This window comes from Gallus gallus, assembly GCF_016699485.2.
Source record: "Gallus gallus isolate bGalGal1 chromosome W unlocalized genomic scaffold, bGalGal1.mat.broiler.GRCg7b W_unloc5, whole genome shotgun sequence".
NCBI lineage: Eukaryota > Metazoa > Chordata > Aves > Galliformes > Phasianidae > Gallus > Gallus gallus.
The window spans coordinates 54,941-80,343 of record NW_024095979.1 but is presented as its reverse complement, the minus strand read 5'-3'; the positions used below and the strand labels follow the sequence as shown (position 1 = coordinate 80,343).

At 54.0% G+C, this 25,403-nt stretch overlaps 4 protein-coding genes and 5 pseudogenes across 6 annotated transcripts; 4 read left to right on the top strand and 5 right to left on the bottom strand.

Moving 5' to 3' along the window:
* Positions 1 to 439: 439 nt before the first annotated feature.
* On the bottom strand, positions 440 to 2,875 carry LOC121108822 (annotated as a pseudogene). The gene is made up of 3 exons (XR_005843467.2): positions 2,715 to 2,875; positions 1,618 to 1,724; positions 440 to 777 (listed from the first exon to the last, which is right to left on the bottom strand). The product of XR_005843467.2 is annotated as a histidine triad nucleotide-binding protein 1-like (transcript).
* A 1,083-nt stretch (positions 2,876 to 3,958) lies between these two features.
* Positions 3,959 to 5,622, top strand: LOC121108814. Its single transcript, XM_040656967.1, has one exon. It carries the CDS (start codon positions 4,348 to 4,350, stop codon positions 5,032 to 5,034), a length of 687 nt encoding a protein of 228 aa, XP_040512901.1. The 5' UTR covers positions 3,959 to 4,347; the 3' UTR covers positions 5,035 to 5,622.
* Positions 5,623 to 6,098: 476 nt separating this feature from the next.
* On the bottom strand, positions 6,099 to 8,526 carry LOC121108821 (annotated as a pseudogene).
* Positions 8,527 to 9,524: 998 nt separating this feature from the next.
* Positions 9,525 to 11,188, top strand: LOC121108815. The gene has a single exon (XM_040656968.1). It carries the CDS (start codon positions 9,914 to 9,916, stop codon positions 10,598 to 10,600), a length of 687 nt encoding a protein of 228 aa, XP_040512902.1. The 5' UTR covers positions 9,525 to 9,913; the 3' UTR covers positions 10,601 to 11,188.
* A 476-nt stretch (positions 11,189 to 11,664) lies between these two features.
* On the bottom strand, positions 11,665 to 14,075 carry LOC121108824 (annotated as a pseudogene). The gene is made up of 3 exons (XR_005843469.2): positions 13,932 to 14,075; positions 12,840 to 12,946; positions 11,665 to 12,002 (listed from the first exon to the last, which is right to left on the bottom strand). The product of XR_005843469.2 is annotated as a histidine triad nucleotide-binding protein 1-like (transcript).
* Positions 14,076 to 15,135: 1,060 nt separating this feature from the next.
* LOC121108818 lies at positions 15,136 to 16,804 on the top strand. The gene has a single exon (XM_040656971.1). It carries the CDS (start codon positions 15,530 to 15,532, stop codon positions 16,214 to 16,216), a length of 687 nt encoding a protein of 228 aa, XP_040512905.1. The 5' UTR covers positions 15,136 to 15,529; the 3' UTR covers positions 16,217 to 16,804.
* Positions 16,805 to 17,280: 476 nt separating this feature from the next.
* Positions 17,281 to 19,708, bottom strand: LOC121108829 (annotated as a pseudogene).
* Positions 19,709 to 19,850: 142 nt separating this feature from the next.
* Positions 19,851 to 22,384, top strand: LOC121108816. Its single transcript, XM_040656969.2, has one exon. It carries the CDS (start codon positions 21,111 to 21,113, stop codon positions 21,795 to 21,797), a length of 687 nt encoding a protein of 228 aa, XP_040512903.1. The 5' UTR covers positions 19,851 to 21,110; the 3' UTR covers positions 21,798 to 22,384.
* A 476-nt stretch (positions 22,385 to 22,860) lies between these two features.
* On the bottom strand, positions 22,861 to 25,273 carry LOC121108820 (annotated as a pseudogene).
* Positions 25,274 to 25,403: the final 130 nt, after the last annotated feature.

Genomic DNA, 25,403 nt, shown 5'->3' with positions numbered 1-25,403 from the left:
ACAAGTACCTGGACCTGGAAAAAGAACTCTTTAACTCCCAGAGCACTACATGAAGTTATGGTATGGAACACTGACAACCAAAGATCATAAAACCACGAAACTCATTCAAAGCTGCGATTGTCAGTCCCGCAAGAGGATCTACTGCTGACAAATCAAGATTCTTTGAGGAACAGCCACAAAATAATTCCAGTTAGCGAGATTCAAGTATTTAATTTTTAATCCAAATAATTATTAGCATTTTGATACTCCCCCAGTTCAGTAAGCCCTGAATGCAATTGCAATTCAACAAAGACAAGAAAGACGTTGAGGCTCTGGAGAAGCTGGAGGAAGACGGCAAGGCCTCAAACACACAGCACATCCTATATTGTCTTTGGGAGACGGAGACCCACCGTTTTAACTTGCAGAATCATTTCCATCAGTAAGACAAGAGAGACAGAGATGATATCCCCATGCTCCATCTTTATTGTGCAAATGCTGCTCAAAGCTTTTCATTGCCCTCCACAGACACCCACCAAAAACAATTATATGTCAACGGTGGCTAGGCTGACGGGCAACACGTGAAATCCATTCGGTGGCGATCCGTACGCGTGCAGCAACTCCTGCGGTGCAAACATCTTAGCCAGGAGGCTGGCCCAACTGACGGCCATCCAGAATACAGAGACGTGCGCGGTAGTCTGAAGGGACTGAGGGTGGGTATCTCACAGCCATCCGGAATCCATTGGTCAGGCCCAGGTTAGCAGCACACTTCTCGCCAACAATCATCAAACGGCCAAGAAGCTGGAGAAGGAAATAACGTTACGTAACGGAGCATGCCACAACACAATGAAGAGTGGAGAGGGCAGGAAGCCAAGGAAGGCGAGCAGAGAACCATCCACAGAACGCGGTTAACTAGTTCTTTGCCATTCAAGCGCTGCTCTTCAAATTACTGCCTTTCTGCAACTGACACGTTCCAAGCAAAGCTACAAAGTCCGATTACGCATAATGGGGGGAGGGACAGCTATGGGACTTGCCACCTTTTTTTTTTTTTTTCCTTTTCTTCCTAACCCCCTCCCCACCCCCAGCTAGAGAGTAACGGACTACAAATCGAGCACAGAAGCCAGATTGGTCTCGGGCTTCCAGCCCCCCATTGTATCTTCGGGCAACCTAAGTCTTTCCGGCAGAAAAGAAAAACTCGATGTAGGCTTTGTGAGCCCACGCCAAAGCCATGGGACTTGACTTCTGTAGCTGAAAATGAAACATCCAGCACCCCTCAGCCAGCTCTCTCCTTCCTCGCCTCCGACCTGCTCAAAACCCCAAGCCCTCTTCTCCATATTAGAGCCATGACCACTGTCTGGAAACAGCGAGAACAGGCATCGGGCCATACTTCTGAACAGCACTGCATTTTGCACTACAAGTACGTACCCAGAAATGAGCATCGCTTTCTCTCACTTCCCTTAGTCAAAACGCTCAGCTCCGTTACAAGCTAGAGGCAAAAGATTATGGCGTCGGGAAGCCCCAGATAGCCTACTGTGCCTCTTTGCAACACCAAGAGGAAACGAGGCGACGGGACAGAGCCTACTAAATTACATACCACTTACAGGCACCGTTTAGAGTACAGAAAGTTTCCACGGTACTTACAGGTGCGCCACAATCTTCTGCTCCGGATAACCTCACAACGGCCTTCTCAGGAACGGCTAGGAAAAAAGCGTAGGAGCTTGCGGTGAAATATCATGGAACGCAAGGCACTGGAGGAAGAGGACACGCTTAAAACGGGATTGGCTTCGGAGAAAGGCAATAGCTGAAGCAGATCGCTACGCCCCACTGAACGCGTACCCCAAACGCAAGACAAAACAGCGATTCTTCCTAAGTGATCTTTGAATTGGCAAAGCCCTCTCCCTTCTATGCACAAACCATGTTTTCACAGGCTCCTGCTGCTACGAGCACAGAGCGATTTTAAACCCAAACAAAAGCACCTCCATTTGCGCTTATTTCACTCTCATATTAAGACCCTGCTTAACCACTCAAGCGGCAAACGGTGGCTCACCATCCTTCAGTTATGGCCAAATATCGCCTTCCTATCCTACTTTTGACCAAGGCATTTTCAAAGAACCTGGGGTTATCCCGACGGAGGCCGTGTTAACACTCCATCCTCAAGAACACCGCGGACTCCGGTGAAAGAACGCTTTGGATTAGCACGGTGAGGCTGGCGCTACGTCAGACACTTCCACGTCGAGGCAAAGGTTATCGCCTTCGACACGTGAATACCACCGGCCTGTAGGAAACGGTCAACTAATTCGAATGGAACTAGCACGACTAGAAGCGCCAAAGGGATAGATATCGCGCGCGGCAAGCGCCCGCGGCTGCCACCCAGCGCTTCAGCGTCACAGGCCCGCCTCTACACACGCGCACACAACCACACGGTGGCGCAGGGAAGCCAGGCGAGCCAGACGGCACCAGCGACCCAGTATGCGCCACGGCAGCCCCGTGGCACCGAAGGAGCGCGGGGTTTTAGAGGAGGCGCTGCAGTAGCGAGCATCACCAGCCAGAAAGGCCCGTCCGCCCGCCCCGCCCCGCCACGCCCCGCCCCGCGGCAAGGTCGCCGCTCGCCCCGCCGCACTCGCCGGCACCGCAACGGGCGCTCGTTCCAGAGGGCCTGCGAGCGCGCTAGGGTGGGGGAGGGGTGGGACGGGAGGGCAAGGGAAGAATCGCGCGACGCACGACAAAGCCGCGGCTACCTCCTCGTCCACAACGGCTCCTCCTCGCGGATAACGTTGGCAGAGAACTCCTGGCGGGCGACTTTTCCCAAGAGAGCGGCGCCACCGCGCCAGGCGACCGGCGACCTAACGATCCCGCCGGCCATGACGGCGCCCGCTCGCTACAACACTCCCTCAGCCCCAAAGCTCCTCGGCTCGGCTCGGCTCGGCTCGGCTCGGCTCGGCTCGGCTCGGCTCGGCTCGGCTCGGCTCGGCTCGGCTCGGCTCGGCTCGGCTCGGCTCGGCTCGGCTCGGCTCGGCTCGGCCCTCGGCGGCGCTCATTGGGCCGACAGAGCCGTGCCGGCCGTTCTCGCGCCTCGGTTGGCTGTCTCGCCTGCCCTTTAAGCTTGTCCCCGCCCTGTAGGCGGCTCCGCTCCCGTCGGCCCGGTGCTTATCGGGGCTCAGGGACTTAGGCGCTGGGGGCTTTTTGGTGCCGATCCCTCCCGTCAAATGACCGTCAAATGTTGGCGGAGCAGGCCAGGAGTTTGCCATCTTTGGATGAAGGACGGGCAACTCGGGGAGAGTGCCAGGATGTTGCTAGCATGCGCAGGGAGAAAATTCGACAAGCCAAAGCCCAGCAAGACCTTAGTCTGGCCGCCATTGTTCGAGATGATGAAAACAATGTTTTTACGAACATATTAGTAGCAAGAGGAGGGCCAAGGAGAATCTCCCTTCTTTATTCGACGCGGTGGGGAACATCACCACCGAGGAGGAGGAAAAGGCTGAAGTTCTCAACGCCTTCTTCACTTCCGTCTTTAGCAGTGAGACCTGCTATTCTCAGGGTACTCAGCCCCCTGAGCTGGAAGACGGGGCCGGGGAGCAGAATAAACGCCCCTCAATTCCCAGTGCCTTCTTTACTTCTGTCTGTTCTGACTGTTGCACCGGTGCTGGACGTGCCGTTACTATGAGCAACCCAAGGAGAACCAGACAGTATATATATATGTGTATGGACTCTGCAAAACCTTTGTGCGCGCTTTTCCCTTGTTGTGTTTTCCTTCCGCCTGTGATCGACCGAGAAAGAGAACCTGCCCCTCCACCCCTGCTTCCAACCAGAATCATGAAACACTGTCACACTGCGGTGGTAACCATCTCTGCATTCCTGTAACAAATCCTTGCTTTTCTTTTCTGTCTTTTTACTATTGCTTTCGTCATCCCGCCTCCCATCCCCCGGCCTAGCTAACCAAAACTTTCTACAATAAACCGGTTGGGCAAATATTTGTCACCTTTCTGAGTTTTAATCTCACATCGGGTATACGTATATAACGAACTGTCTTGCTACCGATACATGGAGCCACACAGACGCCCACCTCCAAGAAGGGTCGGATGGAGGATCTGGGGAACTACAGGCCTGTCAGCCTGACCTCAGTATCGGGGAAGGTCATGGAGGAGATCACCCAGAGTGAGATCACAGGGCGTGTGCTGGACAACCAGGGGACCGGGCCTAGCCAGCGCGGGTTCCTTAAAGACAGGTCCTGCTTGACCGACCCGATCTCCTTCCATGACCAGGTGACCCGACTAGTGGATGAGGCAAAGGCTGTGGATGTAGTCTACCTAGACTTCAGTGAAGCCTTTGACTCTGCCTCCCACGGTATTCTCCCAGAGAAGATGGCAGCCCATGGCTTGGGCAGGTGTACTCTGCCGGGTCAGAACCTGGCTGGACGGCCAGGCCCAGAGAGTGGTGCTGAATGGAGTTCAATCCAGCTGGCGGTGTATGCTAGCGGCGTTCCCCAGGGAGTCAGCGTTTGGTCCGGTCCTGATTTCTATTTCAGTTGATGATCTGGACGAGGGGATTGAGCGCACCCTCAGTAAGTTTGCAGGCGACACCATGTTGGGAGGAAGGCTTGATCTGCCTGAGGGTAGGAAGGCCCTACACAGGGATCCGGATAGGCTGGATCGCTGGGCCGAGGCCAATTGCAGGAGCATCTACGAGACCAAACGCCGGGTCCTGCACTTTGTTCACAACAACCCCATGCAACGCAACAGGCTCGGGGCAGAGAGGCTGGAAAGCTGCGCGGAGGAAACGGATCTGGAGGCATTAGTCAACAGCCGCCTGAACATGAGCCAGGAGCGTGCCCAGGGGGCCAAGAAGGCCAACGGCATCCTGGCTTGGATCAGAAATCATGTAGTCAGCAGGACGAGGGAGGTGATCATCCCTCTGTACTCGGCGCTGGTGAGGCCGCTCCTCGAGTACTGCGTGCAGCTTTGGGCTCCTCACTACAAGAAAGACGTTGAGGCTCTGGAGCGTGGCCAGAGGAGGGCAACAAAGCTGGTGAAGGGACTGGAGCACAAGACCTATGGGTAGCGGCTGAGAGAACTGGGATTGTTTCGTCCGGAGGAGGGGAGGCTCAGGGGAGAGAGACCTTATCGCCTCTTTACAACTACCCAAAAGGTGCTTGTAGCGTGGTGGGGGTTGGCCGCTTCTCCCAGGTAACTAGCGACGGGACAAGAGGTAACGGCCTTGCGCTGCGCCGGGGGGAGCTTCAGGTTGGATATTCAGAAAAACGTAACAAGTTGTCTTATTCCGCTTCTTCAAACAGTTTAATTCAGAGTCATTCACAGCTGCGATCGTCAGTCCCGCAAGCGGATCTACTGCTGACAAATCGAGATTCTTTGAGGAACGGCCGCACAATAATTTCATTTAGCAAGTTTCAAGTCTTTAATTTCTAATGCAAATATTTATTAGCATTTTGAAACTCCCCCACTCCAGTAAGCCTTGAATGCAATCGCAATTCAACAAAGACTCAAGCAAAGCCAGAGGCCTAACAAAGCGCGAGAGGTGATTACATGTAAAAGCCTTACGGTGCCTGTAGCTACTCCTCCTTCTGGTTACGGAACAATACTCCTTTTTTTTTTTTTTTTTTTTTTTTTAATGTTTTGTTCATATTAAAAACAGAGAAATGGAGAAGGGCAGCTGAGTCTCAAAGACAGCAGAAGCGCAACAATCGCCGACTCAAGTATCACAAAGTCTTTTCCATTTGGGAAAGTTTCCGAGGGAGAAATTATTTCTCTACGTCGCAAAATCCGCGACTGAAAAGAAAGCAGTGTCAAAACTCCGAGATTGCTTAAAAACAGGCTGACGTGCACCGGTCAGAAATCATGCGGGTGGAGTTTGTTCGGCCTCGGGACGGGGCCATACATCAGACGACAGCTGGAAGCATTCTTCCTACGTTATTCTTCTCTAATTCTACGCCTGCTGCTTGTCGATGCTGCTAGTACGCGATAAAACCCACGCCCTTTTATTTGGAAGCTGGGGGAAGACGGCAAGGCCTCAAACACACAGCACATCCTATATTGTCTTTGGGAGACGGAGACCCACCGTTTTAACTTGCAGAATCATTTCCATCAGTAAGACAAGAGAGACAGAGATGATATCCCCATGCTCCATCTTTATTGTGCAAATGCTGCTCAAAGCTTTTCATTGCCCTCCACAGACACCCACCAAAAACAATTATATGTCAACGGTGGCTAGGCTGACGGGCAACACGTGAAATCCATTCGGTGGCGATCCGTACGCGTGCAGCAACTCCTGCGGTGCAAACATCTTAGCCAGGAGGCTGGCCCAACTGACGGCCATCCAGAATACAGAGACGTGCGCGGTAGTCTGAAGGGACTGAGGGTGGGTATCTCACAGCCATCCGGAATCCATTGGTCAGGCCCAGGTTAGCAGCACACTTCTCGCCAACAATCATCAAACGGCCAAGAAGCTGGAGAAGGAAATAACGTTACGTAACGGAGCATGCCACAACACAATGAAGAGTGGAGAGGGCAGGAAGCCAAGGAAGGTGAGCAGAGAACCATCCACAGAACGCGGTTAACTAGTTCTTTGCCATTCAAGCGCTGCTCTTCAAATTACTGCCTTTCTGCAACTGACACGTTCCAAGCAAAGCTACAAAGTCCGATTACGCATAATGGGGGGAGGGACAGCTATGGGACTTGCCATCTTTTTTTTTTTTCCTTTTCTTCTAAACCCCCTCCCCACCCCCAGCTAGAGAGTAACGGACTACAAATCGAGCACAGAAGCCAGATTGGTCTCGGGCTTCCAGCCCCCCATTGTATCTTCGGGCAACCTAAGTCTTTCCGGCAGAAAAGAAAAACTCGATGTAGGCTTTGTGAGCCCACGCCAAAGCCATGGGACTTGACTTCTGTAGCTGAAAATGAAACATCCAGCACCCCTCAGCCAGCTCTCTCCTTCCTCGCCTCCGACCTGCTCAAAACCCCAAGCCCTCTTCTCCATATTAGAGCCATGACCACTGTCTGGAAACAGCGAGAACAGGCATCGGGCCATACTTCTGAACAGCACTGCATTTTGCACTACAAGTACGTACCCAGAAATGAGCATCGCTTTCTCTCACTTCCCTTAGTCAAAACGCTCAGCTCCGTTACAAGCTAGAGGCAAAAGATTATGGCGTCGGGAAGCCCCAGATAGCCTACTGTGCCTCTTTGCAACACCAAGAGGAAACGAGGCGACGGGACAGAGCCTACTAAATTACATACCACTTACAGGCACCGTTTAGAGTACAGAAAGTTTCCACGGTACTTACAGGTGCGCCACAATCTTCTGCTCCGGATAACCTCACAACGGCCTTCTCAGGAACGGCTAGGAAAAAAGCGTAGGAGCTTGCGGTGAAATATCATGGAACGCAAGGCACTGGAGGAAGAGGACACGCTTAAAACGGGATTGGCTTCGGAGAAAGGCAATAGCTGAAGCAGATCGCTACGCCCCACTGAACGCGTACCCCAAACGCAAGACAAAACAGCGATTCTTCCTAAGTGATCTTTGAATTGGCAAAGCCCTCTCCCTTCTATGCACAAACCATGTTTTCACAGGCTCCTGCTGCTACGAGCACAGAGCGATTTTAAACCCAAACAAAAGCACCTCCATTTGCGCTTATTTCACTCTCATATTAAGACCCTGCTTAACCACTCAAGCGGCAAACGGTGGCTCACCATCCTTCAGTTATGGCCAAATATCGCCTTCCTATCCTACTTTTGACCAAGGCATTTTCAAAGAACCTGGGGTTATCCCGACGGAGGCCGTGTTAACACTCCATCCTCAAGAACACCGCGGACTCCGGTGAAAGAACGCTTTGGATTAGCACGGTGAGGCTGGCGCTACGTCAGACACTTCCACGTCGAGGCAAAGGTTATCGCCTTCGACACGTGAATACCACCGGCCTGTAGGAAACGGTCAACTAATTCGAATGGAACTAGCACGACTAGAAGCGCCAAAGGGATAGATATCGCGCGCGGCAAGCGCCCGCGGCTGCCACCCAGCGCTTCAGCGTCACAGGCCCGCCTCTACACACGCGCACACAACCACACGGTGGCGCAGGGAAGCCAGGCGAGCCAGACGGCACCAGCGACCCAGTATGCGCCACGGCAGCCCCGTGGCACCGAAGGAGCGCGGGGTTTTAGAGGAGGCGCTGCAGTAGCGAGCATCACCAGCCAGAAAGGCCCGTCCGCCCGCCCCGCCACGCCCCGCCCCGCGGCAAGGTCGCCGCTCGCCCCGCCGCACTCGCCGGCACCGCAACGGGCGCTCGTTCCAGAGGGCCTGCGAGCGCGCTAGGGTGGGGGAGGGGTGGGACGGGAGGGCAAGGGAAGAATCGCGCGACGCACGACAAAGCCGCGGCTACCTCCTCGTCCACAACGGCTCCTCCTCGCGGATAACGTTGGCAGAGAACTCCTGGCGGGCGACTTTTCCCAAGAGAGCGGCGCCACCGCGCCAGGCGACCGGCGACCTAACGATCCCGCCGGCCATGACGGCGCCCGCTCGCTACAACACTCCCTCAGCCCCAAAGCTCCTCGGCTCGGCTCGGCTCGGCTCGGCACGGCCCTCGGCGGCGCTCATTGGGCCGACAGAGCCGTGCCGGCCGTTCTCGCGCCTCGGTTGGCTGTCTCGCCTGCCCTTTAAGCTTGTCCCCGCCCTGTAGGCGGCTCCGCTCCCGTCGGCCCGGTGCTTATCGGGGCTCAGGGACTTAGGCGCTGGGGGCTTTTTGGTGCCGATCCCTCCCGTCAAATGACCGTCAAATGTTGGCGGGGCAGGCCAGGAGTTTGCCATCTTTGGATGAAGGACGGGCAACTCGGGGAGAGTGCCAGGATGTTGCTAGCATGCGCAGGGAGAAAATTCGACAAGCCAAAGCCCAGCAAGACCTTAGTCTGGCCGCCATTGTTCGAGATGATGAAAACAATGTTTTTACGAACATATTAGTAGCAAGAGGAGGGCCAAGGAGAATCTCCCTTCTTTATTCGACGCGGTGGGGAACATCACCACCGAGGAGGAGGAAAAGGCTGAAGTTCTCAACGCCTTCTTCACTTCCGTCTTTAGCAGTGAGACCTGCTATTCTCAGGGTACTCAGCCCCCTGAGCTGGAAGACGGGGCCGGGGAGCAGAATAAACGCCCCTCAATTCCCAGTGCCTTCTTTACTTCTGTCTGTTCTGACTGTTGCACCGGTGCTGGACGTGCCGTTACTATGAGCAACCCAAGGAGAACCAGACAGTATATATATATGTGTATGGACTCTGCAAAACCTTTGTGCGCGCTTTTCCCTTGTTGTGTTTTCCTTCCGCCTGTGATCGACCGAGAAAGAGAACCTGCCCCTCCACCCCTGCTTCCAACCAGAATCATGAAACACTGTCACACTGCGGTGGTAACCATCTCTGCATTCCTGTAACAAATCCTTGCTTTTCTTTTCTGTCTTTTTACTATTGCTTTCGTCATCCCGCCTCCCATCCCCCGGCCTAGCTAACCAAAACTTTCTACAATAAACCGGTTGGGCAAATATTTGTCACCTTTCTGAGTTTTAATCTCACATCGGGTATACGTATATAACGAACTGTCTTGCTACCGATACATGGAGCCACACAGACGCCCACCTCCAAGAAGGGTCGGATGGAGGATCTGGGGAACTACAGGCCTGTCAGCCTGACCTCAGTATCGGGGAAGGTCATGGAGGAGATCACCCAGAGTGAGATCACAGGGCGTGTGCTGGACAACCAGGGGACCGGGCCTAGCCAGCGCGGGTTCCTTAAAGACAGGTCCTGCTTGACCGACCCGATCTCCTTCCATGACCAGGTGACCCGACTAGTGGATGAGGCAAAGGCTGTGGATGTAGTCTACCTAGACTTCAGTGAAGCCTTTGACTCTGCCTCCCACGGTATTCTCCCAGAGAAGATGGCAGCCCATGGCTTGGGCAGGTGTACTCTGCCGGGTCAGAACCTGGCTGGACGGCCAGGCCCAGAGAGTGGTGCTGAATGGAGTTCAATCCAGCTGGCGGTGTATGCTAGCGGCGTTCCCCAGGGAGTCAGCGTTTGGTCCGGTCCTGATTTCTATTTCAGTTGATGATCTGGACGAGGGGATTGAGCGCACCCTCAGTAAGTTTGCAGGCGACACCATGTTGGGAGGAAGGCTTGATCTGCCTGAGGGTAGGAAGGCCCTACACAGGGATCCGGATAGGCTGGATCGCTGGGCCGAGGCCAATTGCAGGAGCATCTACGAGACCAAACGCCGGGTCCTGCACTTTGTTCACAACAACCCCATGCAACGCAACAGGCTCGGGGCAGAGAGGCTGGAAAGCTGCGCGGAGGAAACGGATCTGGAGGCATTAGTCAACAGCCGCCTGAACATGAGCCAGGAGCGTGCCCAGGGGGCCAAGAAGGCCAACGGCATCCTGGCTTGGATCAGAAATCATGTAGTCAGCAGGACGAGGGAGGTGATCATCCCTCTGTACTCGGCGCTGGTGAGGCCGCTCCTCGAGTACTGCGTGCAGCTTTGGGCTCCTCACTACAAGAAAGACGTTGAGGCTCTGGAGCGTGGCCAGAGGAGGGCAACAAAGCTGGTGAAGGGACTGGAGCACAAGACCTATGGGTAGCGGCTGAGAGAACTGGGATTGTTTCGTCCGGAGGAGGGGAGGCTCAGGGGAGAGAGACCTTATCGCCTCTTTACAACTACCCAAAAGGTGCTTGTAGCGTGGTGGGGGTTGGCCGCTTCTCCCAGGTAACTAGCGACGGGACAAGAGGTAACGGCCTTGCGCTGCGCCGGGGGGAGCTTCAGGTTGGATATTCAGAAAAACGTAACAAGTTGTCTTATTCCGCTTCTTCAAACAGTTTAATTCAGAGTCATTCACAGCTGCGATCGTCAGTCCCGCAAGCGGATCTACTGCTGACAAATCGAGATTCTTTGAGGAACGGCCGCACAATAATTTCATTTAGCAAGTTTCAAGTCTTTAATTTCTAATGCAAATATTTATTAGCATTTTGAAACTCCCCCACTCCAGTAAGCCTTGAATGCAATCGCAATTCAACAAAGACTCAAGCAAAGCCAGAGGCCTAACAAAGCGCGAGAGGTGATTACATGTAAAAGCCTTACGGTGCCTGTAGCTACTCCTCCTTCTGGTTACGGAACAATACTCCTTTTTTTTTTTTTTTTTTTTTTTTTAATGTTTTGTTCATATTAAAAACAGAGAAATGGAGAAGGGCAGCTGAGTCTCAAAGACAGCAGAAGCGCAACAATCGCCGACTCAAGTATCACAAAGTCTTTTCCATTTGGGAAAGTTTCTGAGGGAGAAATTATTTCTCTACGTCGCAAAATCCGCGACTGAAAAGAAAGCAGTGTCAAAACTCCGAGATTGCTTAAAAACAGGCTGACGTGCACCGGTCAGAAATCATGCGGGTGGAGTTTGTTCGGCCTCGGGACGGGGCCATACATCAGACGACAGCTGGAAGCATTCTTCCTACGTTATTCTTCTCTAATTCTACGCCTGCTGCTTGTCGATGCTGCTAGTACGCGATAAAACCCACGCCCTTTTATTTGGAAGCTGGGGGAAGACGGCAAGGCCTCAAACACACAGCACATCCTATATTGTCTTTGGGAGACGGAGACCCACCGTTTTAACTTGCAGAATCATTTCCATCAGTAAGACAAGAGAGACAGAGATGATATCCCCATGCTCCATCTTTATTGTGCAAATGCTGCTCAAAGCTTTTCATTGCCCTCCACAGACACCCACCAAAAACAATTATATGTCAACGGTGGCTAGGCTGACGGGCAACACGTGAAATCCATTCGGTGGCGATCCGTACGCGTGCAGCAACTCCTGTGGTGCAAACATCTTAGCCAGGAGGCTGGCCCAACTGACGGCCATCCAGAATACAGAGACGTGCGCGGTAGTCTGAAGGGACTGAGGGTGGGTATCTCACAGCCATCCGGAATCCATTGGTCAGGCCCAGGTTAGCAGCACACTTCTCGCCAACAATCATCAAACGGCCAAGAAGCTGGAGAAGGAAATAACGTTACGTAACGGAGCATGCCACAACACAATGAAGAGTGGAGAGGGCAGGAAGCCAAGGAAGGTGAGCAGAGAACCATCCACAGAACGCGGTTAACTAGTTCTTTGCCATTCAAGCGCTGCTCTTCAAATTACTGCCTTTCTGCAACTGACACGTTCCAAGCAAAGCTACAAAGTCCGATTACGCATAATGGGGGGAGGGACAGCTATGGGACTTGCCATCTTTTTTTTTTTTCCTTTTCTTCTAAACCCCCTCCCCACCCCCAGCTAGAGAGTAACGGACTACAAATCGAGCACAGAAGCCAGATTGGTCTCGGGCTTCCAGCCCCCCATTGTATCTTCGGGCAACCTAAGTCTTTCCGGCAGAAAAGAAAAACTCGATGTAGGCTTTGTGAGCCCACGCCAAAGCCATGGGACTTGACTTCTGTAGCTGAAAATGAAACATCCAGCACCCCTCAGCCAGCTCTCTCCTTCCTCGCCTCCGACCTGCTCAAAACCCCAAGCCCTCTTCTCCATATTAGAGCCATGACCACTGTCTGGAAACAGCGAGAACAGGCATCGGGCCATACTTCTGAACAGCACTGCATTTTGCACTACAAGTACGTACCCAGAAATGAGCATCGCTTTCTCTCACTTCCCTTAGTCAAAACGCTCAGCTCTGTTACAAGCTAGAGGCAAAAGATTATGGCGTCGGGAAGCCCCAGATAGCCTACTGTGCCTCTTTGCAACACCAAGAGGAAACGAGGCGACGGGACAGAGCCTACTAAATTACATACCACTTACAGGCACCGTTTAGAGTACAGAAAGTTTCCACGGTACTTACAGGTGCGCCACAATCTTCTGCTCCGGATAACCTCACAACGGCCTTCTCAGGAACGGCTAGGAAAAAAGCGTAGGAGCTTGCGGTGAAATATCATGGAACGCAAGGCACTGGAGGAAGAGGACACGCTTAAAACGGGATTGGCTTCGGAGAAAGGCAATAGCTGAAGCAGATCGCTACGCCCCACTGAACGCGTACCCCAAACGCAAGACAAAACAGCGATTCTTCCTAAGGGATCTTTGAATTGGCAAAGCCCTCTCCCTTCTATGCACAAACCATGTTTTCACAGGCTCCTGCTGCTACGAGCACAGAGCGATTTTAAACCCAAACAAAAGCACCTCCATTTGCGCTTATTTCACTCTCATATTAAGACCCTGCTTAACCACTCAAGCGGCAAACGGTGGCTCACCATCCTTCAGTTATGGCCAAATATTGCCTTCCTATCCTACTTTTGACCAAGGCATTTTCAAAGAACCTGGGGTTATCCCGACGGAGGCCGTGTTAACACTCCATCCTCAAGAACACCGCGGACTCCGGTGAAAGAACGCTTTGGATTAGCACGGTGAGGCTGGCGCTACGTCAGACACTTCCACGTCGAGGCAAAGGTTATCGCCTTCGACACGTGAATACCAGCGGCCTGTAGGAAACGGTCAACTAATTCGAATGGAACTAGCACGACTAGAAGCGCCAAAGGGATAGATATCGCGCGCGGCAAGCGCCCGCGGCTGCCACCCAGCGCTTCAGCGTCACAGGCCCGCCTCTACACACGCGCACACAACCACACGGTGGCGCAGGGAAGCCAGGCGAGCCAGACGGCACCAGCGACCCAGTATGCGCCACGGCAGCCCCGTGGCACCGAAGGAGCGCGGGGTTTTAGAGGAGGCGCTGCAGTAGCGAGCATCACCAGCCAGAAAGGCCCGTCCGCCCGCCCCGCCACGCCCCGCCCCGCGGCAAGGTCGCCGCTCGCCCCGCCGCACTCGCCGGCACCGCAACGGGCGCTCGTTCCAGAGGGCCTGCGAGCGCGCTAGGGTGGGGGAGGGGTGGGACGGGAGGGCAAGGGAAGAATCGCGCGACGCACGACAAAGCCGCGGCTACCTCCTCGTCCACAACGGCTCCTCCTCGCGGATAACGTTGGCAGAGAACTCCTGGCGGGCGACTTTTCCCAAGAGAGCGGCGCCACCGCGCCAGGCGACCGGCGACCTAACGATCCCGCCGGCCATGACGGCGCCCGCTCGCTACAACACTCCCTCAACCCCAAAGCTCCTCGGCTCGGCTCGGCTCGGCTCGGCTCGGCTCGGCTCGGCTCGGCTCGGCTCGGCTCGGCTCGGCTCGGCTCGGCACGGCCCTCGGCGGCGCTCATTGGGCCGACAGAGCCGTGCCGGCCGTTCTCGCGCCTCGGTTGGCTGTCTCGCCTGCCCTTTAAGCTTGTCCCCGCCCTGTAGGCGGCTCCGCTCCCGTCGGCCCGGTGCTTATCGGGGCTCAGGGACTTAGGCGCTGGGGGCTTTTTGGTGCCGATCCCTCCCGTCAAATGACCGTCAAATGTTGGCGGAGCAGGCCAGGAGTTTGCCATCTTTGGATGAAGGACGGGCAACTCGGGGAGAGTGCCAGGATGTTGCTAGCATGCGCAGGGAGAAAATTCGACAAGCCAAAGCCCAGCAAGACCTTAGTCTGGCCGCCATTGTTCGAGATGATGAAAACAATGTTTTTACGAACATATTAGTAGCAAGAGGAGGGCCAAGGAGAATCTCCCTTCTTTATTCGACGCGGTGGGGAACATCACCACCGAGGAGGAGGAAAAGGCTGAAGTTCTCAACGCCTTCTTCACTTCCGTCTTTAGCAGTGAGACCTGCTATTCTCAGGGTACTCAGCCCCCTGAGCTGGAAGACGGGGCCGGGGAGCAGAATAAACGCCCCTCAATTCCCAGTGCCTTCTTTACTTCTGTCTGTTCTGACTGTTGCACCGGTGCTGGACGTGCCGTTACTATGAGCAACCCAAGGAGAACCAGACAGTATATATATATGTGTATGGACTCTGCAAAACCTTTGTGCGCGCTTTTCCCTTGTTGTGTTTTCCTTCCGCCTGTGATCGACCGAGAAAGAGAACCTGCCCCTCCACCCCTGCTTCCAACCAGAATCATGAAACACTGTCACACTGCGGTGGTAACCATCTCTGCATTCCTGTAACAAATCCTTGCTTTTCTTTTCTGTCTTTTTACTATTGCTTTCGTCATCCCGCCTCCCATCCCCCGGCCTAGCTAACCAAAACTTTCTACAATAAACCGGTTGGGCAAATATTTGTCACCTTTCTGAGTTTTAATCTCACATCGGGTATACGTATATAACGAACTGTCTTGCTACCGATACATGGAGCCACACAGACGCCCACCTCCAAGAAGGGTCGGATGGAGGATCTGGGGAACTACAGGCCTGTCAGCCTGACCTCAGTATCGGGGAAGGTCATGGAGGAGATCACCCAGAGTGAGATCACAGGGCGTGTGCTGGACAACCAGGGGACCGGGCCTAGCCAGCGCGGGTTCCTTAAAGACAGGTCCTGCTTGACCGACCCGATCTCCTTCCATGACCAGGTGACCCGACTAGTGGATGAGGCAAAGGCTGTGGATGTAGTCTACCTAGACTTCAGTGAAGCCTTTGACTCTGCCTCCCACGGTATTCTCCCAGAGAAGATGGCAGCCCATGGCTTGGGCAGGTGTACTCTGCCGGGTCAGAACCTGGCTGGACGGCCAGGCCCAGAGAGTGGTGCTGAATGGAGTTCAATCCAGCTGGCGGTGTATGCTAGCGGCGTTCCCCAGGGAGTCAGCGTTTGGTCCGGTCCTGATTTCTATTTCAGTTGATGATCTGGACGAGGGGATTGAGCGCACCCTCAGTAAGTTTGCAGGCGACACCATGTTGGGAGGAAGGCTTGATCTGCCTGAGGGTAGGAAGGCCCTACACAGGGATCCGGATAGGCTGGATCGCTGGGCCGAGGCCAATTGCAGGAGCATCTACGAGACCAAACGCCGGGTCCTGCACTTTGTTCACAACAACCCCATGCAACGCAACAGGCTCGGGGCAGAGAGGCTGGAAAGCTGCGCGGAGGAAACGGATCTGGAGGCATTAGTCAACAGCCGCCTGAACATGAGCCAGGAGCGTGCCCAGGGGGCCAAGAAGGCCAACGGCATCCTGGCTTGGATCAGAAATCATGTAGTCAGCAGGACGAGGGAGGTGATCATCCCTCTGTACTCGGCGCTGGTGAGGCCGCTCCTCGAGTACTGCGTGCAGCTTTGGGCTCCTCACTACAAGAAAGACGTTGAGGCTCTGGAGCGTGGCCAGAGGAGGGCAACAAAGCTGGTGAAGGGACTGGAGCACAAGACCTATGGGTAGCGGCTGAGAGAACTGGGATTGTTTCGTCCGGAGGAGGGGAGGCTCAGGGGAGAGAGACCTTATCGCCTCTTTACAACTACCCAAAAGGTGCTTGTAGCGTGGTGGGGGTTGGCCGCTTCTCCCAGGTAACTAGCGACGGGACAAGAGGTAACGGCCTTAAGTTGCGCCGGGGGGAGCTTCAGGTTGGATATTCAGAAAAACGTAACAAGTTGTCTTATTCCGCTTCTTCAAACAGTTTAATTCAGAGTCATTCACAGCTGCGATCGTCAGTCCCGCAAGCGGATCTACTGCTGACAAATCGAGATTCTTTGAGGAACGGCCGCACAATAATTTCATTTAGCAAGTTTCAAGTCTTTAATTTCTAATGCAAATATTTATTAGCATTTTGAAACTCCCCCACTCCAGTAAGCCTTGAATGCAATCGCAATTCAACAAAGACTCAAGCAAAGCCAGAGGCCTAACAAAGCGCGAGAGGTGATTACATGTAAAAGCCTTACGGTGCCTGTAGCTACTCCTCCTTCTGGTTACGGAACAATACTCCTTTTTTTTTTTTTTTTTTTTTTTTTAATGTTTTGTTCATATTAAAAACAGAGAAATGGAGAAGGGCAGCTGAGTCTCAAAGACAGCAGAAGCGCAACAATCGCCGACTCAAGTATCACAAAGTCTTTTCCATTTGGGAAAGTTTCCGAGGGAGAAATTATTTCTCTACGTCACAAAATCCGCGACTGAAAAGAAAGCAGTGTCAAAACTCCGAGATTGCTTAAAAACAGGCTGACGTGCACCGGTCAGAAATCATGCGGGTGGAGTTTGTTCGGCCTCGGGACGGGGCCATACATCAGACGACAGCTGGAAGCATTCTTCCTACGTTATTCTTCTCTAATTCTACGCCTGCTGCTTGTCGATGCTGCTAGTACGCGATAAAACCCACGCCCTTTTATTTGGAAGCTGGGGGAAGACGGCAAGGCCTCAAACACACAGCACATCCTATATTGTCTTTGGGAGACGGAGACCCACTGTTTTAACTTGCAGAATCATTTCCATCAGTAAGACAAGAGAGACAGAGATGATATCCCCATGCTCCATCTTTATTGTGCAAATGCTGCTCAAAGCTTTTCATTGCCCTCCACAGACACCCACCAAAAACAATTATATGTCAACGGTGGCTAGGCTGACGGGCAACACGTGAAATCCATTCGGTGGCGATCCGTACGCGTGCAGCAACTCCTGCGGTGCAAACATCTTAGCCAGGAGGCTGGCCCAACTGACGGCCATCCAGAATACAGAGACGTGCGCGGTAGTCTGAAGGGACTGAGGGTGGGTATCTCACAGCCATCCGGAATCCATTGGTCAAGCCCAGGTTAGCAGCACACTTCTCGCCAACAATCATCAAACGGCCAAGAAGCTGGAGAAGGAAATAACGTTACGTAACGGAGCATGCCACAACACAATGAAGAGTGGAGAGGGCAGGAAGCCAAGGAAGGTGAGCAGAGAACCATCCACAGAACGCGGTTAACTAGTTCTTTGCCATTCAAGCGCTGCTCTTCAAATTACTGCCTTTCTGCAACTGACACGTTCCAAGCAAAGCTACAAAGTCCGATTACGCATAATGGGGGGAGGGACAGCTATGGGACTTGCCATCTTTTTTTTTTTTCCTTTTCTTCTAAACCCCCTCCCCACCCCCAGCTAGAGAGTAACGGACTACAAATCGAGCACAGAAGCCAGATTGGTCTCGGGCTTCCAGCCCCCCATTGTATCTTCGGGCAACCTAAGTCTTTCCGGCAGAAAAGAAAAACTCGATGTAGGCTTTGTGAGCCCACGCCAAAGCCATGGGACTTGACTTCTGTAGCTGAAAATGAAACATCCAGCACCCCTCAGCCAGCTCTCTCCTTCCTCGCCTCCGACCTGCTCAAAACCCCAAGCCCTCTTCTCCATATTAGAGCCATGACCACTGTCTGGAAACAGCGAGAACAGGCATCGGGCCATACTTCTGAACAGCACTGCATTTTGCACTACAAGTACGTACCCAGAAATGAGCATCGCTTTCTCTCACTTCCCTTAGTCAAAACGCTCAGCTCCGTTACAAGCTAGAGGCAAAAGATTATGGCGTTGGGAAGCCCCAGATAGCCTACTGTGCCTCTTTGCAACACCAAGAGGAAACGAGGCGACGGGACAGAGCCTACTAAATTACATACCACTTACAGGCACCGTTTAGAGTACAGAAAGTTTCCACGGTACTTACAGGTGCGCCACAATCTTCTGCTCCGGATAACCTCACAACGGCCTTCTCAGGAACGGCTAGGAAAAAAGCGTAGGAGCTTGCGGTGAAATATCATGGAACGCAAGGCACTGGAGGAAGAGGACACGCTTAAAACGGGATTGGCTTCGGAGAAAGGCAATAGCTGAAGCAGATCGCTACGCCCCACTGAACGCGTACCCCAAACGCAAGACAAAACAGCGATTCTTCCTAAGTGATCTTTGAATTGGCAAAGCCCTCTCCCTTCTATGCACAAACCATGTTTTCACAGGCTCCTGCTGCTACGAGCACAGAGCGATTTTAAACCCAAACAAAAGCACCTCCATTTGCGCTTATTTCACTCTCATATTAAGACCCTGCTTAACCACTCAAGCGGCAAACGGTGGCTCACCATCCTTCAGTTATGGCCAAATATTGCCTTCCTATCCTACTTTTGACCAAGGCATTTTCAAAGAACCTGGGGTTATCCCGACGGAGGCCGTGTTAACACTCCATCCTCAAGAACACCGCGGACTCCGGTGAAAGAACGCTTTGGATTAGCACGGTGAGGCTGGCGCTACGTCAGACACTTCCACGTCGAGGCAAAGGTTATCGCCTTCGACACGTGAATACCAGCGGCCTGTAGGAAACGGTCAACTAATTCGAATGGAACTAGCACGACTAGAAGCGCCAAAGGGATAGATATCGCGCGCGGCAAGCGCCCGCGGCTGCCACCCAGCGCTTCAGCGTCACAGGCCCGCCTCTACACACGCGCACACAACCACACGGTGGCGCAGGGAAGCCAGGCGAGCCAGACGGCACCAGCGACCCAGTATGCGCCACGGCAGCCCCGTGGCACCGAAGGAGCGCGGGGTTTTAGAGGAGGCGCTGCAGTAGCGAGCATCACCAGCCAGAAAGGCCCGTCCGCCCGCCCCGCCACGCCCCGCCCCGCGGCAAGGTCGCCGCTCGCCCCGCCGCACTCGCCGGCACCGCAACGGGCGCTCGTTCCAGAGGGCCTGCGAGCGCGCTAGGGTGGGGGAGGGGTGGGACGGGAGGGCAAGGGAAGAATCGCGCGACGCACGACAAAGCCGCGGCTACCTCCTCGTCCACAACGGCTCCTCCTCGCGGATAACGTTGGCAGAGAACTCCTGGCGGGCGACTTTTCCCAAGAGAGCGGCGCCACCGCGCCAGGCGACCGGCGACCTAACGATCCCGCCGGCCATGACGGCGCCCGCTCGCTACAACACTCCCTCAGCCCCAAAGCTCCTCGGCTCGGCTCGGCTCGGCTCGGCTCGGCTCGGCTCGGCACGGCCCTCGGCGGCGCTCATTGGGCCGACAGAGCCGTGCCGGCCGTTCTCGCGCCTCGGTTGGCTGTCTCGCCTGCCCTTTAAGCTTGTCCCCGCCCTGTAGGCGGCTCCGCTCCCGTCGGCCCGGTGCTTATCGGGGCTCAGGGACTTAGGCGCTGGGGGCTTTTTGGTGCCGATCCCTCCCGTCAAATGACCGTCAAATGTTGGCGGAGCAGGCCAGGAGTTTGCCATCTTTGGATGAAGGACGGGCAACTCGGGGAGAGTGCCAGGATGTTGCTAGCATGCGCAGGGAGAAAATTCGACAAGCCAAAGCCCAGCAAGACCTTAGTCTGGCCGCCATTGTTCGAGATGATGAAAACAATGTTTTTACGAACATATTAGTAGCAAGAGGAGGGCCAAGGAGAATCTCCCTTCTTTATTCGACGTGGTGGGGAACATCACCACCGAGGAGGAGGAAAAGGCTGAAGTTCTCAATGCCTTCTTCACTTCCGTCTTTAGCAGTGAGACCTGCTATTCTCAGGGTACTCAGCCCCCTGAGCTGGAAGACGGGGCCGGGGAGCAGAATAAACGCCCCTCAATTCCCAGTGCCTTCTTTACTTCTGTCTGTTCTGACTGTTGCACCGGTGCTGGACGTGCCGTTACTATGAGCAACCCAAGGAGAACCAGACAGTATATATATATGTGTATGGACTCTGCAAAACCTTTGTGCGCGCTTTTCCCTTGTTGTGTTTTCCTTCCGCCTGTGATCGACCGAGAAAGAGAACCTGCCCCTCCACCCCTGCTTCCAACCAGAATCATGAAACACTGTCACACTGCGGTGGTAACCATCTCTGCATTCCTGTAACAAATCCTTGCTTTTCTTTTCTGTCTTTTTACTATTGCTTTCGTCATCCCGCCTCCCATCCCCCGGCCTAGCTAACCAAAACTTTCTACAATAAACCGGTTGGGCAAATATTTGTCTCCTTTCTGAGTTTTAATCTCACATCGGGTATACGTATATAACGAACTGTCTTGCTACCGATACATGGAGCCACACAGACGCCCACCTCCAAGAAGGGTCGGATGGAGGATCTGGGGAACTACAGGCCTGTCAGCCTGACCTCAGTATCGGGGAAGGTCATGGAGGAGATCACCCAGAGTGAGATCACAGGGCGTGTGCTGGACAACCAGGGGACCGGGCCTAGCCAGCGCGGGTTCCTTAAAGACAGGTCCTGCTTGACCGACCCGATCTCCTTCCATGACCAGGTGACCCGACTAGTGGATGAGGCAAAGGCTGTGGATGTAGTCTACCTAGACTTCAGTGAAGCCTTTGACTCTGCCTCCCACGGTATTCTCCCAGAGAAGATGGCAGCCCATGGCTTGGGCAGGTGTACTCTGCCGGGTCAGAACCTGGCTGGACGGCCAGGCCCAGAGAGTGGTGCTGAATGGAGTTCAATCCAGCTGGCGGTGTATGCTAGCGGCGTTCCCCAGGGAGTCAGCGTTTGGTCCGGTCCTGATTTCTATTTCAGTTGATGATCTGGACGAGGGGATTGAGCGCACCCTCAGTAAGTTTGCAGGCGACACCATGTTGGGAGGAAGGCTTGATCTGCCTGAGGGTAGGAAGGCCCTACACAGGGATCCGGATAGGCTGGATCGCTGGGCCGAGGCCAATTGCAGGAGCATCTACGAGACCAAACGCCGGGTCCTGCACTTTGTTCACAACAACCCCATGCAACGCAACAGGCTCGGGGCAGAGAGGCTGGAAAGCTGCGCGGAGGAAACGGATCTGGAGGCATTAGTCAACAGCCGCCTGAACATGAGCCAGGAGCGTGCCCAGGGGGCCAAGAAGGCCAACGGCATCCTGGCTTGGATCAGAAATCATGTAGTCAGCAGGACGAGGGAGGTGATCATCCCTCTGTACTCGGCGCTGGTGAGGCCGCTCCTCGAGTACTGCGTGCAGCTTTGGGCTCCTCACTACAAGAAAGACGTTGAGGCTCTGGAGCGTGGCCAGAGGAGGGCAACAAAGCTGGTGAAGGGACTGGAGCACAAGACCTATGGGTAGCGGCTGAGAGAACTGGGATTGTTTCGTCCGGAGGAGGGGAGGCTCAGGGGAGAGAGACCTTATCGCCTCTTTACAACTACCCAAAAGGTGCTTGTAGCGTGGTGGGGGTTGGCCGCTTCTCCCAGGTAACTAGCGACGGGACAAGAGGTAACGGCCTTGCGCTGCGCCGGGGGGAGCTTCAGGTTGGATATTCAGAAAAACGTAACAAGTTGTCTTATTCCGCTTCTTCAAACAGTTTAATTCAGAGTCATTCACAGCTGCGATCGTCAGTCCCGCAAGCGGATCTACTGCTGACAAATCGAGATTCTTTGAGGAACGGCCGCACAATAATTTCATTTAGCAAGTTTCAAGTCTTTAATTTCTAATGCAAATATTTATTAGCATTTTGAAACTCCCCCACTCCAGTAAGCCTTGAATGCAATCGCAATTCAACAAAGACTCAAGCAAAGCCAGAGGCCTAACAAAGCGCGAGAGGTGATTACATGTAAAAGCCTTACGGTGCCTGTAGCTACTCCCCCTTCTGGTTACGGAACAATACTCCTTTTTTTTTTTTTTTTTTTTTTTTAATGTTTTGTTCATATTAAAAACAGAGAAATGGAGAAGGGCAGCTGAGTCTCAAAGACAGCAGAAGCGCAACAATCGCCGACTCAAGTATCACAAAGTCTTTTCCATTTGGGAAAGTTTCCGAGGGAGAAATTATTTCTCTACGTCGCAAAATCCGCGACTGAAAAGAAAGCAGTGTCAAAACTCCGAGATTGCTTAAAAACAGGCTGACGTGCACCGGTCAGAAATCATGCGGGTGGAGTTTGTTCGGCCTCGGGACGGGGCCAAACATCAGACGACAGCTGGAAGCATTCTTCCTACGTTATTCTTCTCTAATTCTACGCCTGCTGCTTGTCGATGCTGCTAGTACGCGATAAAACCCACGCCCTTTTATTTGGAAGCTGGGGGAAGACGGCAAGGCCTCAAACACACAGCACATCCTATATTGTCTTTGGGAGACGGAGACCCACCGTTTTAACTTGCAGAATCATTTCCATCAGTAAGACAAGCGAGACAGAGATGATATCCCCATGCTCCATCTTTATTGTGCAAATGCTGCTCAAAGCTTTTCATTGCCCTCCACAGACACCCACCAAAAACAATTATATGTCAACGGTGGCTAGGCTGACGGGCAACACGTGAAATCCATTCGGTGGCGATCCGTACGCGTGCAGCAACTCCTGCGGTGCAAACATCTTAGCCAGGAGGCTGGCCCAACTGACGGCCATCCAGAATACAGAGACGTGCGCGGTAGTCTGAAGGGACTGAGGGTGGGTATCTCACAGCCATCCGGAATCCATTGGTCAGGCCCAGGTTAGCAGCACACTTCTCGCCAACAATCATCAAACGGCCAAGAAGCTGGAGAAGGAAATAACGTTACGTAACGGAGCATGCCACAACACAATGAAGAGTGGAGAGGGCAGGAAGCCAAGGAAGGTGAGCAGAGAACCATCCACAGAACGCGGTTAACTAGTTCTTTGCCATTCAAGCGCTGCTCTTCAAATTACTGCCTTTCTGCAACTGACACGTTCCAAGCAAAGCTACAAAGTCCGATTACGCATAATGGGGGGAGGGACAGCTATGGGACTTGCCATCTTTTTTTTTTTTCCTTTTCTTCTAAACCCCCTCCCCACCCCCAGCTAGAGAGTAACGGACTACAAATCGAGCACAGAAGCCAGATTGGTCTCGGGCTTCCAGCCCCCCATTGTATCTTCGGGCAACCTAAGTCTTTCCGGCAGAAAAGAAAAACTCGATGTAGGCTTTGTGAGCCCACGCCAAAGCCATGGGACTTGACTTCTGTAGCTGAAAATGAAACATCCAGCACCCCTCAGCCAGCTCTCTCCTTCCTCGCCTCCGACCTGCTCAAAACCCCAAGCCCTCTTCTCCATATTAGAGCCATGACCACTGTCTGGAAACAGCGAGAACAGGCATCGGGCCATACTTCTGAACAGCACTGCATTTTGCACTACAAGTACGTACCCAGAAATGAGCATCGCTTTCTCTCACTTCCCTTAGTCAAAACGCTCAGCTCCGTTACAAGCTAGAGGCAAAAGATTATGGCGTCGGGAAGCCCCAGATAGCCTACTGTGCCTCTTTGCAACACCAAGAGGAAACGAGGCGACGGGACAGAGCCTACTAAATTACATACCACTTACAGGCACCGTTTAGAGTACAGAAAGTTTCCACGGTACTTACAGGTGCGCCACAATCTTCTGCTCCGGATAACCTCACAACGGCCTTCTCAGGAACGGCTAGGAAAAAAGCGTAGGAGCTTGCGGTGAAATATCATGGAACGCAAGGCACTGGAGGAAGAGGACACGCTTAAAACGGGATTGGCTTCGGAGAAAGGCAATAGCTGAAGCAGATCGCTACGCCCCACTGAACGCGTACCCCAAACGCAAGACAAAACAGCGATTCTTCCTAAGGGATCTTTGAATTGGCAAAGCCCTCTCCCTTCTATGCACAAACCATGTTTTCACAGGCTCCTGCTGCTACGAGCACAGAGCGATTTTAAACCCAAACAAAAGCACCTCCATTTGCGCTTATTTCACTCTCATATTAAGACCCTGCTTAACCACTCAAGCGGCAAACGGTGGCTCACCATCCTTCAGTTATGGCCAAATATTGCCTTCCTATCCTACTTTTGACCAAGGCATTTTCAAAGAACCTGGGGTTATCCCGACGGAGGCCGTGTTAACACTCCATCCTCAAGAACACCGCGGACTCCGGTGAAAGAACGCTTTGGATTAGCACGGTGAGGCTGGCGCTACGTCAGACACTTCCACGTCGAGGCAAAGGTTATCGCCTTCGACACGTGAATACCACCGGCCTGTAGGAAACGGTCAACTAATTCGAATGGAACTAGCACGACTAGCAGCGACAAAGGGATAGATATCGCGCGCGGCAAGCGCCCGCGGCTGCCACCCAGCGCTTCAGCGTCACAGGCCCGCCTCTACACACGCGCACACAACCACACGGTGGCGCAGGGAAGCCAGGCGAGCCAGACGGCACCAGCGACCCAGTATGCGCCACGGCAGCCCCGTGGCACCGAAGGAGCGCGGGGTTTTAGAGGAGGCGCTGCAGTAGCGAGCATCACCAGCCAGAAAGGCCCGTCCGCCCGCCCCGCCCCGCCCCGCCCCGCCCCGCGGCAAGGTCGCCGCTCGCCCCGCCGCACTCGCCGGCACCGCAACGGGCGCTCGTTCCAGAGGGCCTGCGAGCGCGCTAGGGTGGGGGAGGGGTGGGACGGGAGGGCAAGGGAAGAATCGCGCGACGCACGACAAAGCCGCGGCTACCTCCTCGTCCACAACGGCTCCTCCTCGCGGATAACGTTGGCAGAGAACTCCTGGCGGGCGACTTTTCCCAAGAGAGCGGCGCCACCGCGCCAGGCGACCGGCGACCTAACGATCCCGCCGGCCATGACGGCGCCCGCTCCCTACAACACTCCCTCAGCCCCAAAGCTCCTCGGCTCGGCTCGGCTCGGCTCGGCTCGGCTCGGCTCGGCACGGCCCTCGGCGGCGCTCATTGGGCCGACAGAGCCGTGCCGGCCGTTCTCGCGCCTCGGTT

Excerpts from the sequence above, each read along its gene's own strand:
- LOC121108814 (XM_040656967.1), top strand. The coding sequence starts at position 4,348 with ATGGCTTGGGCAGGTGTACTCTGCCGGGTCAGAACCTGGCTGGACGGC.
- LOC121108815 (XM_040656968.1), top strand. The coding sequence starts at position 9,914 with ATGGCTTGGGCAGGTGTACTCTGCCGGGTCAGAACCTGGCTGGACGGC.
- LOC121108818 (XM_040656971.1), top strand. The coding sequence starts at position 15,530 with ATGGCTTGGGCAGGTGTACTCTGCCGGGTCAGAACCTGGCTGGACGGC.
- LOC121108816 (XM_040656969.2), top strand. The coding sequence starts at position 21,111 with ATGGCTTGGGCAGGTGTACTCTGCCGGGTCAGAACCTGGCTGGACGGC.